Below are 18,724 nucleotides of genomic sequence, written 5' to 3'. Positions count from 1 at the left end.
TAGTTTTTTTACCCTAAACAGGGATATTTTATGGACTTTTTTCAGGAATTTATGAAGAGCACACATAACCCACCTTAGTCATCTAATGCGAGCCCCAAGTGCGGGTTTTTTTGTTGAAGAATTAATCTATTATAATTATGAAGCACTTTTTGTAGTATTGTAATCAACATTATATACGTATCTCACTTATCAAAATAATATTGCCAGCGCGAAGCACAGACTGATTTTTTAAAAATATTCAGACCCGAAGAGGGGCATTGTATGGCTTGTTTGTAAAATTCATATTTTACTAACCAAAATGCGAGCGCGAAGCGCGAGCTGATTCATTTTTTATATTCAGACCAGAAATAAGGGTATGAATTCATGGTGAGCAGACATAATTTTATCTCACCAATTTCCTAAAGCGAACCTAAGCACGGACTGAAAGTATTTTATATTCAGACCTTAAAAGGTGGCAATCACTTTTATAGTCACTATATTATCGTAAAATAATAAAAGCTAGAAGTGCAAGGAAATGTAGTAGGTGTTTATTGACTTGAAAACGGGATGTTTTAGTACCATTTAATCCACTTGAACATGATTATTTATCTCATTAAATAGACAATGCGATCACCAGGAGTGACGAACACATAGACCCTAAGCAAATTATGTTTCATAAAGTTATGTAAAAGATATATCTTATTTGATATTTAAATGTAATATAGGCCTATATAACATAATATTGTATAATATACAATAATTTCTTCTTCTTGCCCCACTAGGTATCTCTTTCTTTCTCCCTTGTTTTCTCCTTTTCCCCCGTTTTTGTTTTGCGCCCCCCCCCCTCCCCCGTAGTAACGCCACTGGCTGTACTACCATCGCTATTGAGGTTTGCAGTCGGTCGGTTTATAGCATCAATCGCCTGCATGAGAAACTCTGGCACTTTATTATAAAAACAACTACAAGTAGGCATAGGGGAATAGTTCTGGCCAATTATTTTACAAGACCCCTTCTCCAAACCAATCCTTCTATATTTGAATGTTCTGATTAAAAACTCGGGTGCAAAATGCAGGTGAAAAGATCAAATTTGATTTTTTTTTTGTTAATTGCCCCCTGGCCTGGCCCCCACCCTGCCCTCACACAACGACGAGGTGCCATGCACTAGAGTCACAGAAAAGGAACATGGTAAAGAATGGGCCACTTATCAAATGAATACTAGCCCTCTTGTATGAAATAGCAAATATTATTGCCATTTTAGGGAGGGTGAGATGGGCCGGGAAGGGGGGGGGGGGGGGGCTGTGACTATATAGACTCGATCTAATAGGTCTATGTTAGGGGTTTATTATTTACAAGTTAATGCAAACAAATTTCTTTCATATCCATAAAGATCCATGTTACCTTTGTAGATAAATTTGTCATGTTTTTTTCTGATTGAAATAAATATATGAAGTAAAGTGAACTGGACTGAACTGACTGTGGCGTTTTTATTGATAAAAAGGGAACTACTATTTGGTTAAATGAAAAGGTATGGGTTGGTCCCGGGGTGCGTTGACAAATTTAGGTACCCTTCCAAGCCAAGTTGGCCTAACTAAACCGACTTCATAAATTCCTTAACCGACGGTAAATCGTGATTCTCCTGGAATTCGAAATGTCGCCATCACTACCCCCGCGGAAGAGAAAGTTGTTCAATTTTTTATTTTGATTGAACTCGGAAAAATACTCGCGATCTGCGCATGACAGGAAGTGCACAAGCGAAAAAAATCGGGCGACTAAATTTTGTCTGCCTGTCATCAGCAAAACTGGAAATATCGTGGATTTTCTATGATTTTTCTTCGTAAATCTGGAGCCCTGAACAGATTGAGGACATCATGTCGTCAGCGCCAAGTGCAGAGATTTCGAGGAAAAATCCCTTGGAGGACTTTGAGTTGCTGCAAAGAATAGGTAGCGGAACGTACGGCGATGTTTACAAGGTGAGAAACCGTGAATTATGGAGCTGTGTGTAGTGTGATGTGATGTGAGGTGGAGGATGTGGGATGGGGCACACATGAGGCCAATACCATTGACGGTGCAGGCAATTCTTGTGCACACAAAGCCAACGGGGACGTCACTATTCCGTGACAGTATTTTGATTGCATGAAATGAGCACCTATTTGTATTTGTTTTTACATGGTCAGCTCCCCTGCCCCACTTTTAAAACAGTTCTGTGGCGCCTGAATGTGGACTCAGTCTCAGTGGAGTGTGGAGAGGCAGGGAAAGTGAAATTCTGAAAATCATTCGCTAAGCCTAACTAAAAAAAGAAAGATAAAGAGTAAGAAAGTAAACTAAAAAAAAAATGAGGTCTGACAACATCGACAATTAATATTAACAATAATATTAACAATAATATTAATATTAATGATAATGATGATAATAATTATAATAATAATTATAATATTTATAATATTAATATTAGTAATAATATTAACAATAAATATTATTGAATATTATTTGATATTGACAATAATATTGTTGTCATTGTTATTGACAATAATATTGTTATGATGGTGGTCCCCAAGTCTGCGCACCTAACAATTCGAGTTAAGATTTAATATAAGTTTCTTTTTATTTCACAAAGTCTTTCAGATAATAATGTTCCTTATATTATTTAAAAGTAAGTGTAACAAATATCTCATACAAATTTGAAAGAAATATAGGATTTTCTTGGAAAAAATCTTGGGCAGTCATTTTCAGATTGAAAAAAAAAGGTACCCCATGTCTGCGCACACATTCACTTTGCACACGATTTTGGGATTTTGATGAAAAAGGCTGCATTTTGAGGTCGTCATGAAATGCCCAAAATTCATTATTTTTCCACCATTTTGAGTCGGATTTTTAAAATGAATATCTGTCTATGTATTGCAGGTGTAAAGTCTTTGTTCGTTGCAGATCTTCTTTAACTAGAATCGCGCAGATATGCATGTGCGCAGACAAGGAGGACTGCGCAGACTTGGGGGAACTTGCCTTTATACTAGTATAATGGGGGGTCGGGTGTCCGGACACTTTATATTTTTGAAGCCTTCTTATTTGTCTTTGGATTACACTAAAAATATGAATTCAATAGTTGTAATCATCTATTTTGTTCTCTATAATATTTCCTCACATTTTGTACTAGAATTTTATGAAACTTCGCTTGTAAGTTTTCCCAAATGACTTTCTAAAATTGATCGTCGGGACACATAACAATTAACTGGGTATACTACTAGATCTAGTCATTGAGGTTACTCTCCGAAAGGCGAAATGAAAGTAAAGTTAGACCTAAACGTCTGGCACTTCTTGAATTGCAATTTGCATGTTCCCCAATAGAAATGCATGCAAAAAAATATCTTGAAATAGCCTTGAGGACTCTGTGATGATATTCAAAAATATTTTTACATATACTTTTCATCACAGAGCCTTGCAACCCTCCCCATACTTGCCTAAGCGGGACATATAAACACAGATGGATTTCCCTCGGAAATCCATAATGAAAGCTATAAATTACCAAAAATTTTTGGATTTTATTTATCTACACACCTTCATACGCCTAATGCGTATGAAGGTACGAAAAAAGTGTTAGTATAAATATGAAAAATTAGAAGTTTTTACCACAACGATCTCATGTAGAGCCCTCGATTCATTCGTAAACATCACAAATACAATAGGCTTGACCCTTGAACCGCTTCGTTATGACGTAGCTTCGATAAGGGATGTTACAAAATGCCGTTTTGAAGAACAATTTATAGATAGAAATTATTATTTAACAACAAATAAAATTTGAACCTTGATTATAGATAATTATTATTATAATAGTAATTATTTATAATCAAGTTTCAAAATTTATTAATAAGGTTGAAAAAGTACATGTACAGTTAGTAATTCAAAAAGTTAGCTTGAATTTCACTTTTATTTCTCAAACAAAATCAGAGCCAAAATTATTTCGTAACATATTTTTATCAATATTTATTCACTCATTGTAATAATACAATGTATTTTCCATGAAATAATTTGATTTTATTGTCATCTGATTGACTCTATACACTGGTATATTGACAGCTAATTGCATACTCATTAATATTCATATGTCACATGATAGGTTTGAGAGGTATAAGATTATATTCACAAAATTCAACAGTTTTGCATTAAAACCAACTTTTATAAAAATGAATCTAACAAAACACAGCTTCGAAAGATTCCTTTTACAGATCAAACTATGACGTTATGAATTTTTAATCTAAAGGTAAAATAAGGAAATTTAAGTTTTTTTTTTTTTAAGGTACAGATTTTTACCCATACATGTTCATTCAATGTTCGGATTTTTTTCATGTTTCCTTTTAGAAACAGAAATAAAATTAACTTGATAATGTACAGATGTACACTGTAGTGTAGGCCTATTAGTCCAGTCAATATAGGGTTTGACCCACCACTAATTGCAACACGAGATATTCCACTGCAATGCTTTCAAGGAAGGTCCCCTAAACAACATACTAAAAGTCCCAAGAAATCCAAGCAGTGGAAATTTATGAAATTTGCATTTTATGCAAATTAGCCATAAAAAGTAAAAAAAATAAGGAAAATAACCCAAATATTACAAATTGAGTGTCCAAAACAATTCAATTTGAGCGAAAATTCATGATAAATAACTGTATTCAATGTATTTTGTCAAAAGTGCAAAAAAATCTACCTCATTTGCATAATATGCAAATAAGCATCCTTATATGGAAAAATGTGTAGGTATTGTGATTTTTCTCTCATTATCTGCTTGAAAATTTCACTAATGTTGAAATTTACATGCTGCTATCACTAAGGACGTTGAATATATTTGTATTCAGCTTAGTGTCTGTAGTGCAATTTGCATATTATGCAAATAAAAGTATCTAACATGTTATAAATATTCAAGAAAACACACTGGTGATACATCCCTCAAAAATTGCAAGTAGATTATCTATTGAAATTGGAATATGGCAATACCTTACAGGAAGGTTTCCTAAACACCGTATTAAAAGTCCTTAAATATACAAGCATATGGGAAAATCACAAAATTTAAATTAGCCATAATAAATTACAAATAAGGAAAATAATCCAAATATTGGAAATCAAGTGCAATCAATACGAATTGAACTGAAGCCCATGACAAGCTTTACAAATTTATTTATGTTTTAAATAAAAAATCGTAAATAAATCTACCTCATTTGCATATATATGAGCATCGTTATATGGAAAAATCCAGAAATTTTGATTTTCTCACAAAAACAGTTATGAAAACATTTCAGTCTAGATCAATATGATTTGATCACTAAGAATGGCAAATACATTAATAATCAGTTTAATATCTGAAGTGTAATTTACATATTATGCAAATAAGCATCCGACATGTTATAAATATTCAAGGAAACACATAAGTGATACTTTCCTCTAAAATTCCATGTAGATTATGTGTATTAACCATGATGACCTTCCCTACACTCCTTGCTTGGTTGATATTGAGTTTTGTCACGAGCAGTTACCCCACTCATATTGTACAATGATGAGTCCATTCTACATGGATCCCACTGCTTGAATGCTTCATTATTTCCATCCAAGTCTTGCTCTCTTCTTGACTTTGTATAGAGACTTTGCGTTTCTTGCGAGTATAGTCCACGCTAGCAACTCCTGGATTGCCAAGTGATCAGCACAAGATGTCACACCCGTACAAATAAAAGCCCATTAGCTTCGAATATTTGGTCCTTGTAGCACACCAATTAGCTTATAAACTTGGGGTCCTTGTATTTAAAGCGCTTAACGATAAATCTCCACCCTACATCTCAGAGCTCTTATCTCAGCATAGACCAACACGCAGTCTCAGATCAGCAGCTCATGCATTGCTGAGGGAATCTCTCAGCCACACAACCTGGGGTGACAGAGCCTTCTACATCTCTGGACCAAAGCTGTGGAATAGCCTTCCCCAATTTATCAGGAGAGCAGAGACCCAATCAACTTTTGAGTCTTACCTGAAGACCTTTCTGTTCCCCACTCCAACATTATCACAAGACAAGTATAACTCAATTGTAGCATTACTAGGACAGTACTTGAACTGAATGATGATCCTAAGCACTGTTTGAAGACATTGAAATTTGTGAGATATTCCTATTTTTGAGCAAGCGCCATGAGCGCCCAGCTGAGGCGGATACCGACGCTTTACAAGAACCCATCATCATCATCATCATCATCACTTGTCTTGGTGGTGAATATGAGTACTTGCTTGGATCACAAGATCTCTGGGCATGCTTAATAAGAGTAACAATGGGCATTTGCCTATACGAGCGACATGAAAGCCATTCATAAATTCATGATGAAGGCTTAAAGTGCATTATAGGCATCTTTCTCAGATACAGGAATCGTAATTAGACGTTCTTGCTGAATCCAGTTGCTGCTTCATGATGAAGCATCAATTTTCTGTTCTCTCCTCTTTGATAAATCTCCTATGGCAACCATCTCCAAATATTGAAGCTATAGTTTCTAAGTAAGTCGTATGCAAATAATAATATTAATTTCCTGATATTTATGGTAAACAGAAATTCCTCAGTGAGACAATGAACAAACCAGATGGAGAACTAAGCCAGATTATTGCCTTTCCAAAAAGAGGACACAACATAATGGAACATCCTTAACATCACAATCAAATACCATCCAACATTGATTAGACAGTGTGTACCACTTCCAAGATTTATTTGCTACAATGTGCTACTCATGGGTATACTGTGAGGTTATCCAGAGGAATAAACATTTTATGGTACGACTAAGGATGTTCTTCTGGAGGAATACTGACTTTAATAGTGTCATGCAGATGTACTTTGGACAATCATACAACTCTCTGTACTGAAATCCGACAAGTCGAGCATAGGAGACTGAATGCCAATCAAGAGGACTTTAACAAGAACACACCGTTAACCATGTCTTCTTCCGACACAAGTTGCCTCAATGAGAGAATGGACATAAGTTGTGTCGGAAGATGTCAAGAGTTTTAGAGAAAGGCTAGGAAGGCTTGCACATTTTAGAGCTCCAAAAGCATCAGTAAGGTAAAGCTCAGAATTGCTACAATGCATTAAAGAGGACCATAAGAGGGTTTGTAGACAAGCCTATATAATACATCATTTGTTGACCGGATTGACAATGATCCAGGCTGTAACAATTAGCATGTTGGGAGCCCTTAATATCAATAGCTATGACTACATTGGAATATCATTATTAAAGGAAGGCAAAGATTTTTAGTCTTAGTATTCACCACTGATCATGATGATGATGACGCTGAAGTCCTGGGACCCAGTCCTGACCCAGATATGGCCAGATAACATATTGTTTAGTCAAGCAGGTGTAGCTAGACTACTGAAGAAATTGTTAAAGAAAACAACCTGCATGAAGCTACTAGGCCAGACGGAATCTCTGCTGCACTTCTTAATGAGACTACTCATCAGATCTTACCTGCCATAAGTTTGCTTTTCCTGGCCTCCCTTTATCATGTTTATGCGGTGAAATTTCAAGAAAGTCTAAGTCGTTCCCTTCCATATAAGAAAGGGTTGTCAACTCTAACAAACTACACACCAATTCAAATACTGTGCTTTGTTCTTGCCAATCCCATCATCTTGTCAGACTGACGCTTAGGAAGCGAAGGACTATTTCCAGTATTTTTCCTTGAATATAAATCATATTAGGATAGATTTGAATGCTTAGTGATAGCAGCATATTAATTTGAAAAACTTAAATGTTTTCACTGCAGTCAATGTGATAAGAATATAAATTTCTTGACATTTTCCATATAAGGATACTTATTTGCATAATATGCAAATGAGGCAGATTTGCTAGCTTTTTAAAATAAAGACATTGAACTTATTTATTCATCATGTTCAAAATTACTTGCTGTGGACATTTAATTTGTAATCTTTGGATTAATTTCCTCATTTTCTATTTTTTATAATGGCTAATTTGCATAATATGCTAATTAATTTTCAGGCATTGGGATGAATTCTCATGCTTAGTGATATAGTAGCATATTAATGTCAACATTAATGAAATGTTTTCAAGCAGTCTATATGAGAAAAATCACAATATCTTGACATTTTTTCCATATAAGGATGCTTATTTGCATAATATGCAAATGAGGTAGAAATTTTTGCACCTTTGATTGAAAACATTGAATTCAGTTATTTATCATGAATTTCCATTCAAATCAAATTATTTTGAACATTTAATTAGTAATCTTTGGATTATTTCCCTTCTTTTTCTAATTTTTCATGGCTAATTTGCATATATGCAAATTTCATAAATTTCCACTGCTTGGATTTCTTGGGACTTTTAGTATGTTGTTTAGGGGACCTTCCTGGAAAGCATTTCAGTGGAATATCTCGTGTTGCAATTAGTGGTGGGTTACCCCCCTATTCTGGCTAGATTGACTGGACTATATATATATCTGCAAATGGATTTCAATGAAACTACATGTAGGTACATGTACATGTACACAGTACAGTTACCGGTACTGGCTACCAGCTTGCTGATCCATATGAGAAGACATGCTGCATGCAGTATATATGAGGCCATACTTCAGAGTCAGACAAGACAGGAACAAAGTGGCAGAGACCTTGGAAGGATAGCACACATGGCTCTGCAAGGGAGTGGGAGATTATATGGAGACAGAAAGAGGAAACTTTTGATTTCCCTCTTTGTTGGTTCAGCCCCATTCCCAATTCGTAGTCACCTGTCAAAAGTGTTAACTTTTATCATTTACTAGGGCCCCCATGTATTAAAGTTGCTTTCTGATTAAAATAATCCACGTTTATCAGTTAGAATACATGTATAAGTCTCCGTTTTTATGAGAAATGTGAATGATTTATGGAAGTAATTAATGAAGTGAGAACTGATTCTCTGTAGTACAGTAGATGATGTACATGTACATGTATTAGATGATGCGTGTACTATAAGTACGGGTATGCATTGAGATCAATTGTATCAAGTTTAAATTCCATGTCTGCAGATCAGAAGTCAGAGCTCATTACATTTTAATTTGTTTTTGCATGATGACTTCAAAATGTAAGACAGATTTTCAATTTGATGCGTAAGTACTGTCAACGTTAAAATTTTTGAGTACCGGGCTGGGCCTGCATGTCAGAGCTCAAAGGTCAGAGGTCAAAATGTATTCAAATTTGATTCTACATGGTTAATTTAATTTAGTTTGATGTAATTCAATTCAGTGTTGGGACAGATTCTGGTTATTTAGATGGCACTGATATGCAGGTAAAATTTTGATTAAATTAGATTCTTTAAGATTTTTCTCTATTTTCCTTTTAGGAAAGCTATTCTCTTTATTTGCTGAGTTAAGGCTCAGAGTCTGCAGGTAAAAAGTCACAGCTCATTATATGTATGTATGATTCCATGGTGATAACATAAGTGTCATTTTGATACTAGATACAGGTCAAGTTCAAATTTAGAGTCTGCAGGTCAAAGGTCACAGCTTGTCATATATTTTAATACATCTGGATTGAGCAAAGTGGGAGAATTCTTGTCTAGTGGAGTATACTCGAATTTTTTTTTAGTTTTTAATATTATTCATGATCTGGGCTTATATCTAATACAACTTTCATTAAGAAAAAAAGAGAATTGATTGTAATTCTTACATTTTTTAAATACTATTTCTAGGCTCGGATGACTCAAACTGGAACTCTGTCTGCCATCAAGGTTATCAAGATAGAGCCAGGTAAGTAGCCTACACACACTCATAACATGTAGGATGTGCTCTCCTATAGTACCTTGTATATCAAAGTAGATGACAGAACACTCAAATAAAAAAGGAAGTCCTGAACTCTACCAATGGGACCAAGGAAACACAGCAACCAGTGAGGTTGTTTCATGTGTTTTCTTGTGTACACACTGTGCAAGAAAATCTATGCAGACTGGGTGCTGGTGCACTTGGTAGTTTGGGCACTTTATGTACTCCTTTCCCATCTAATGTACATGTAGACCTGTGTAAATGAAGGTTATTGCTGGCCAAAATCTACCATGTGCCTCTTTCATATACCAAGATTTTGGCTGGCCAAAAGTTATTTACCCTTTCCCACCAGAGTTTAATACTTGTAGGTTGGCTTTGGGTGGACTTCAGCCACCTTATGTCTGGCCCACATTTTGTTGGTGTAAGATGGGAAATGGGCATTTATGGTCAATTTTTTTGTCCCGGGGGGGGGGGGGGGGGGGTAGGACAGCATTTACAGGCCTCCATGACAGCTTAGTATCCTACAGTCCATATAACAAAGGGAAAATAGCCCATTATCATTATTGAATTCGAAACCTCTCGGATCAGATACAGTTTACCAAGTGTATGTGATTTCAGCCATGAAGAAATTTTGCTAATTGTTTTCCTTATTATCAAATTCAAACTTTGCTTGTTAATAAGGCATATGCCAGTGATAATGATCTGTTCTGATTTTGGGGTTAAAAGGTCAAAGGTCAAAGAGTTCATGCTTTATAGCACAACAAGCTATAGGTCAAAAGTGATTTTGAATTAATCTTACAAAAGTTGTTGATAATTTAATTGTACTATATATACAGTACGTCCCCCCCAAAAGGAGACCCCTTCATGAGATGGATTTCACCATAAATCGTCGAATAAGCACGGTCGTCATATCTCGAGCCAATAATGTCGAATTTTTTACGCAACCTGGTTTCGACACTAAAATTTCAAACTCGTCTTGCTCAATAATGGGTGAAGTGTTTGTCTCATATAAGGTATCAAAATAAAGAGGAATAATTGAATTATACATGTACATGATTATGTAAATGAAATATCATAATTAATTTGCCTTTGAAGAAAAAAGACCTGGGTATCCCGGTCTCCTTTTTTGTAGGACACACTGTATTTTAGATCTTGCAGTACAAGTACGTATAAATTTTAATCTGCTTGTAGAGTGCATACATAAGCCTGCATTACTTATATTTTATTTTTTTGTGAAGTGATGAATTTATCTACAGGTGTATAATATTGTTTAGTAAATATTGATCATTGATCATTCACAGGAACTTTCTGTTCTGAAGATGTACATACTGGTAATTACATTGTAGGGCCTATCATGTAAAAGGAGAATTTATGAAATCAATATTATTCTTAGTCATGTGTGAATTGATTTTATTAAAGTTGTATTATGCAACGAGATTGAATAATGTTACAAAATCAAATCTTAAGGTATATGAAATGTATAAACTGCCTTTAACAGCAAATCTACAGGAATTGATGGTGGATTTGTATCATTGCTATCAAATAAGGCTGTTAAATTCCAAATTTCCTGTTGTTAATTCAGACTGAACATTTAGTCTTGGATACAAATTTAGAACGCCTCGAGGCATCCTTGTGAAAGTAATATTGCTAATTTCCAACAGGAACTACAATGAAATTATGATCTCTATAAAACTACTGCAGTCACTGACAGCCCGTTGACATCAAATGGTGCAGTGAAAGCTCTGCTCCATTTTCAATGTATTGGCTTGTTCGTTTCGTTTTAAGTTGTGGTTGGGAGGTCTATTTTTATAGGACTCATTCCAGATATGAACAGGAAAAAACACTTCCATTAGAAAATTGTATCCAGACTCAATTGAAACTATGCTCGTTTCATTAGCCCATATGACCTTTCTACTTTCATGTAGGTCATTGCGACATCCAAGGCAAGTTTGTCTCAAATGTCCACGTCTCCATTAAATGTAGATCAAGACCAAAGCGTATTAAATGGGTCGGATGATCTGGAAAATGGCACTTGCTCAAAATGAAGTTAAAGGGATGTTCCGGGCTGAAAATATTTATATCTAAGTAAATTGAGCAAAATTAACAGAGAAAAATGCTGAAAATTTTATCAAAATCTGATAACAAATAACAAAGTAATTGAATTTAAAGATTAGCAATATATTGTGAAAACAGTTATATGCACATTGTCATGAATATTCATTATATGGGTTGATGATGTCACATCTCCCATTTTCTTTTTCTTATGTTATTACATGAAATCATGATTGTTTCATTTTTCATACATGTGTGAATGATATGTCTCCCATATAATGAAAGAAGTTGCAGCAAAATGAATATCTTATGCACAATAATCAGTTGTTATTCCAATATTTATGGTTCTTGAAGGAAAAAAATTGAACAAACCTAATTTCATGTAATAAAATGCAAAAGAACAAGTGGGGATATGACATCAGTTTGCTCATTGAATATTCATGAAAACATGCCTAGAAATGTATCACCGAAATAATGCAAATCTTTGAAATGCCATAACTTTGTTATTCCTTGTCCGATTTTGATCAAATTTTCAGTGTTTTGTTTCTCTGATTTTTCTTAATTTGTTCAAATCATTTTATTTTCAGCGTGGAGTATCCCATTAATATAATTACATGTAGTGTCTCTTCAACAGTACAATCGGTCACTTTTTTTTATAAAGAGTTGCTGTATATGTATTTCAGGTGATTTTATCCAACGTGTCAAGAATTTTCAAGTTCTAAATTATATGCATCTACAATGTACATTATGCATGGTGATTATAATTGTGGGTAAAGCAAGAACGACTTGCCATGGGTGACAAATCTTTTTTGTAAGCAATAATTATATAGGCCTATATTCCCACATGTTGGCAACCTTCGGTTTACTCACTTTTTCGCGAGTGAACATTTTTCCATTGAGTGGGGGAAAGGCAGTGAAAGGTGGTGAAAGGGGAAGTATGGAAGGCACAGGTGAAAACTTCCCCATTGAACTTTTAAGCTGGTAACTTCTCCAAACCTGCACTGCACTGTTAAAAGAAAATTAAAAGCTTGTGCCCGTGCCCTGCTGTACTCCTGTAACAGCTCAAAATCACACTTTGAATTTACTAGGGAAGCAAAGGATGCACTGATTTTTTTCGTCGGTGAAGTAAAGAATGCATCCTTGTAAAATTAAGCAGTGAATTTCATTTAGTTGGGTTTTTATTTACTAAATCTTCATGTACACTGTAGATCTACAAACAGTAACAGTTAACCTTGTACTGAAAATTTCATGAAAATCGGTTGTAAAATAAGAAAGTTACGACATTTTAAAGTTTGGCTTAATTTCACAAAACAGTTATATGCACATCTTTTGGAGACGCAATTATCGCGCTAGTTCGTAGGATTAATCTCGAGATTGCAATCCCAAGTCAACTTGGGATTTTGCAAAATAGCGCGCTATTTTATAAATTATCCCTCTAATTCGCAGGTGTAGACGCACTCTGGATTATTTATTCACGGCGTCAGACCATCGTGCATCGATGCCTTGCTCGAGCAGGAATTGCTCTTCTTGCGATGGTGGAGACGGGGTTTCTTGAATCTCGAGATAAATCGCGATCAGGGCCGATCGGGCTAAAATCTCGAGATTGAGCGAACTCAGGATGGTGCAGCACCGCCTATTGTCAAATATGTATAAAATGAAATATATAACTCAAACAATGAAAAACAAAAGAAATAGTGAGTGAAGGACATCATCGACTATCTCATTTTGCATGTCACTGAACTGTGCATATCACTGTTTTGTGAAAAAAAAGCAAAACTTTAAAATGTCATAACTTTCTTATTTTACGTCCGATTTTGATGAAATTTTTAGCGTTATGCTAGATTTTTCTCTATTCAAATCAACATTTTTCGGGGTGGACTTGACCTTTAAGAGAAAATGTTCTAATACATGTACATGTATTCTATACCTGCAGTTTGTAATTTAAGCAACTGAGGTTTCCAGTTGTCCAACTTCAAACCGTTGTCGATAAGGTCTAATTCATACTAAAGTTCTCTTCTTTGGCCAAGGAAAAGATCTAAGCCTCGGGTCATTTTGTATTAAAGGCTGATCATAAAGTAGTTATGACCGTAACCATAACTGGTTATCTTTTCTTGTGCTACATGTACACATTTAAATGAGATACCAAAAATTTCCCCAGTGTTTTAATTGGGCCGGGACTTCCACCAAGCAAGTTCAAATTTTGACGTAAGAAACATTGCCTTCAGATGCTTCTTTTCAGTATGTTGATGCATTTAAATCTAAGATCGGATCTGATTTGGCACCAGAGAACATGTTCCAGTCATGCTTAGAATCGTGCATAAAGTTATGCGTAGCATCATGTGTAATATAAATGTACAGACAGCTTTACATGTAGGCTTGTAGGCCTACATGTACATGTATGAAACACCTCCCTGGTATAGCTCATGTAATGTACATATTAATTAATATGACCATCCATGATACAGTAGCCTGTTCAAAAGCAAGCTAAAGGTAATGAAATGATCATGAGGCAGTCATACATGTATATACTGTAATAAAGTCGTAGGCTTGTTTCTTTCTCTTCTCCTGCACGCATGAGCATTCCTTGGATGTTTGCGGAGATTTACAGCAGTCAGCCATGGGAATATTACATGTAGAGAGAGAGAGAGGGATGGGGAAGAAGGAAATAAGTATGCCAGGGCAACGTTACTGAATAGACAGCAGGCTGAGCTTGTCTCCCGTGCCCAAATCCATTTCATTACATTGCCAATTCAATGTTACACCACCTATTTATGTGTCTGTGTTCAATACAGTGATGGTCCTTTATCATGTAGGCCTAATGGGGCAGTCGGGCCTCGGCTGCTTGGCGTTGATGCCTGCGTGCAGGAGTGGATGCATTGAGGGATAGTGGGGTGAAAGTACACATGAAAAGCATTTTGGCAAATTAGATTGTTCACGGGGAAGGACAGGGAGGTATTTGTGGAATGAAAACTGACGTAGCTATATTGGCAGAGATAATATTTTGAAATGAAAAGATTGAGTTATGGTATATGACACCGTTATCATTGCAGACATTGTTTACAAAAGTGTGTTATGTCTATAAAAGTAAACAGAGAATTGTGTTTACAGATCTGTTTTGTAGCATACATACCAAGTTTTTGAAATATACATGTACATGCATATTTTGATCAATGAAATACAAGTATTAAACAGTGATTTGTTTTAAAGGATTACTATAAATACACATGTGGAATTTAATGGTAGCTGTTCAAAATAAAATCTATCAAAGCAGTATAATATATGAAAGGACATGTACATGTAGACCTACATCATAAACTGCATATATATATGTAGGCCTACTTTGTATTTGTTTGTTTAAAACTTAAGACTTTGGTAGTAAAACATTACAGCTTGACTGAATAAGTTTGATCAAAATCATGTTTACTAATAACATTGAATGAAAATCATGCCATTGATTATAGAAAATAATGTCATTGATTTATGACATAATTTACCAAAATAAATAGTTAATGATATGTATGGACACGGAATACAGATACACCTGTAGGCCCTATTGCAAAATTAAGTCCATTTCATCGCATTTACTTACTTATTTTTTAACACTATACATGCAGGAAAGTGGAGTACATGTACTTACCTGGTACATGTATGTTGAACAGTGGATTTTAACTCAACATTACCACTACCCTGTTCCAAAATGAAGTCCATTTTGTCACGCTTTTTACACTGAGTGCACGTGTATGTTGAATAGCAAATTTCAATTCACCATTACCACTACCAGAGCTCTCCTTATTTATAAAGCGCTTGAGAAATGTCCAAAATTCTAAATGTTAAAATGTCAAATTGGTGTTTTTGTTTGGGGCGTGTCTCTCAGAAATTTTCTGTATCCTCTTGAAAGAGAATATACATGGCTCATTTTATCTGCTTTGTCTCCTCCAGGTGATGATTTTACGATCATCCAACAAGAAATCTTGATGATGAAGGACTGTCGGCATCCAAATATTGTGGGATATTTTGGGAGTTATCTGAGAAGAGAGAAGCTATGGATCGCCATGGAATACTGTGGAGGTGGATCTCTACAAGATATCTATCACAGTGAGTATATCATAGGGTATTTATATTGCGCATACAGGCGCTCCTATATTAGTCCGGCTACTATAGAGTCAAGCAAGGCAGAAAGGCAACCGATCCTGATGCTCACAACTTCTTGAGGATTTCCTTCCTGCTGGTACCCATTTAACTCACCTGGGTCGAGTGCAACATAATGTGGATGAATATCTTGCTGAAGTAAATTAATGCTGTGACACACGGTTCCATGACATTTGCTCAGGCGACAATTGCTCCGCTCTATATTCCACACACACATCGAATGACCAACTTTAACCCTGGGTTTAACACTATACCCTACCCTAAACCTAACATTAAACCCAATTGCAACCCAACCCTACATCTTATACGAAATTAAGCCCGGACCAGAAGTCGCAGGAGCAAATGCCGTGTTACCAAACCCACAACCCTCTGATTGCAAGGCAAGATTCAGAACCACAGGTAAGAGTCAGTGCTGCCAAACACCCTTTGATCACAATTCCCATCTCTCTAAGATCAGGAGAGTGTTACATAAATAATCATGTTAGTGATTGTCACTAACAAATTTGCTCTGAGCCAATCAGATGCAAGGATTTTTAGTTGCCTCTATCATCTGTCTTCGAAAATCATTGACAAAACTCTTCATGAAACACTCCCTTGGAAAGACGGTCCCCTTCCCCCTCACACATTAGGTGGTGCTTCACCATCCCGAGTTTGCTCAATCTCGAGATTTTAGCCCGATCGGCCCTCTTTGCGATTAATCTTGAGATTCAAGAAACCCTTTCCCCACCATCGCAAGAAGAACGATTCCTGCTCGAGCGAGGCATCGATGCATTATGGTCTGACGCCGTGAATAAATAATCCCGAGTGCGTCTGCACCTGTGAATTAGCGGGATAATTTGTAAAATAGCACGCTATTTTGCAAATAATCCCATGTTGACTTGGGATCGCAATCTCGAGTTTAATCCAGCAAACTAGCACGATAATTGCGTCTCCATTATAAATAATCTTAAGATTGTTCAGATCGGGATAATTTGCTGGATCAGAAATAGCGTGCTAATTTGAAAACTCGGGCTGGTGCAGACGGCCCTATTGATCTGAACGCAGGGTTATGTGCACCAGTATATAAATTGCGTTTGTTGGACTTGGGTCTCCCATTGCAAATTCTCCAGTGATATGGTACCCTAAGGGACATTAATGAAGGGATGGTTTGTTAAACCTTTTCTTTGTTGGAGACGAGGAATACAGTTAGCAATAAACAGACTGCCCTGAGGTCATAGTTCATATTAAATTGTGATAGAGAGAATGAGAGAAAGAGCTAAATGGGTTCTAGTTGAGAGTGACTCGCAATACCACAATCTCATAATGGGGGGGGGGGGGGGTCGATCATTTCAATATACTTGGTCATTCCTATGGAATAAAGTTCCACAAGATATCAGTAATATTTCTTCTTGTAGCACCTTTAAAATCTCACAAGATCCCTGGTTAAATTGAAATTCAGATTCAGACAAACTTTCAAGTAAATATACTGTAGTTGCTGTGGAGTCACTGCAGAGTTGTTGCATGATGATACCTAAGTATAAATGCAGAAGACAGATATTTACGAAGGAGGAAGAAAAAGCCAGCCGACTCTTCAGAAGGCGGGAAACCAGGCTTGTAGGAGGAAAGAGAAAGAGAATAGATAATGCACTGACCTGTTTCTTTCTGCATCATTCTTTTATGATTGCATGTTGGGTTTCATTTGTAATATCCATGTACAAAGTCATTGGAAGAACATCTCAGAAAAATAATTGATCCAACGTATATCAGTCCCTTTTATAATGAATTGAAAAATAAAAATAAATAAAGAAGGGGAAAATCAAGCGAAAGAAACAGAAACATTACATTTATAATACATGTACCAGATTTATTACCTTTTTGGTTTTTATTATAAAGTGAGATGCCAGTCAGTGTTTTCATCATGTTTTGCCTCATTGAAATGTATTGTATTCTGTGTACAAGTTATTCCACATTGATCCATGTTAGTGCTGTTGTCGGAAACAAAAATCCATGTCGACATGTCGCTTAAAAATTAATCCCGACATCGACAATGTCGATGTCGACATGAAAAAGGGACTGTAATTTAGCCTAGGCTCCCTAACATAAAAAAAATCATTCGATCGTGGAACATAACACTCTCAATCAAATGTATTTACCTTGACACGAGTGATATCCCCACACTAGATCTAGATCTACATATAATACAGGCTCAGTTCGGGAAACATTTTCACTAAGCTAGAGTGAATTCACTTCCAAAATCACCGATTAATCCACATTTTTTTCTGGGGAATCAAGTTTTTGTACCACGATCCGGTCTCGAAAGCATTGCACAATAACACTCGGAGCCAATTTGAGAATCACCAATTACAACAGTGATCATTGCGTATTATAAGCTGGTACACATGTGCTGCAAACGCAAGCTCCTCAAATTGACAATAAAAAATAATGAAAATCGACCGATAATTTCAGTATCACTTCCGCGGCGATCCGTGCAACGATCTCCGAACGAAGGAAGGGAAGTTTTGTGTGACTTCGTGATATGAAGTAAGCGCTCAATTGCGGAGGTCACAACTTTGACAAAAACACATGTTCGCTGCTGCTCACGTTTATGTGAAAAGTAATGCATTCGAGGAGCAACGTATTATCAAGCACGGTGAATAGCGATGGGTACATATTTCCGTGGATGGGTACAGGAATGCTACTACGCTACGCTCGCTATAGCGCTAGATATAGATCTAGAGCGATCGTTGGTATCGAGGGCGGTTCGATCGGGCAGGCCGGCCCCGCACTGACGTATTTCTGCTGCCGCGAAGC

At 36.1% G+C, this 18,724-nt stretch overlaps 1 protein-coding gene across 1 annotated transcript; it reads left to right on the top strand.

The window, feature by feature from the left end:
- Positions 1 to 1,703: 1,703 nt before the first annotated feature.
- Positions 1,704 to 18,344, top strand: LOC135154634 (mitogen-activated protein kinase kinase kinase kinase 3-like). The gene is made up of 3 exons (XM_064101446.1): positions 1,704 to 1,949; positions 9,664 to 9,721; positions 15,725 to 18,344. The coding sequence occupies exons 1-3, from the start codon at positions 1,848 to 1,850 to the stop codon at positions 15,994 to 15,996; spliced, it is 432 nt and encodes a 143-aa protein (XP_063957516.1). The 5' UTR covers positions 1,704 to 1,847; the 3' UTR covers positions 15,997 to 18,344.
- The last annotated feature ends 380 nt before the right edge of the window (positions 18,345 to 18,724 follow it).

This window comes from Lytechinus pictus, chromosome 7, assembly GCF_037042905.1.
Source record: "Lytechinus pictus isolate F3 Inbred chromosome 7, Lp3.0, whole genome shotgun sequence".
In the NCBI taxonomy this organism is placed as follows: Eukaryota; Metazoa; Echinodermata; class Echinoidea; order Temnopleuroida; family Toxopneustidae; genus Lytechinus; species Lytechinus pictus.
The sequence above is the reverse complement of the archived record's forward strand: the minus strand, read 5'-3'. Positions and strand labels throughout refer to the sequence as shown.

Bases quoted from the DNA above. Each gene is read 5' to 3' on its own strand.
- LOC135154634 (XM_064101446.1), top strand. From the start codon at position 1,848: ATGTCGTCAGCGCCAAGTGCAGAGATTTCGAGGAAAAATCCCTTGGAG. The intron at 1,950-9,663 runs GTGAGAAACCGT...TACTATTTCTAG, and splicing joins CGTACGGCGATGTTTACAAG to GCTCGGATGACTCAAACTGG. The intron at 9,722-15,724 runs GTAAGTAGCCTA...TGTCTCCTCCAG, and splicing joins GGTTATCAAGATAGAGCCAG to GTGATGATTTTACGATCATC.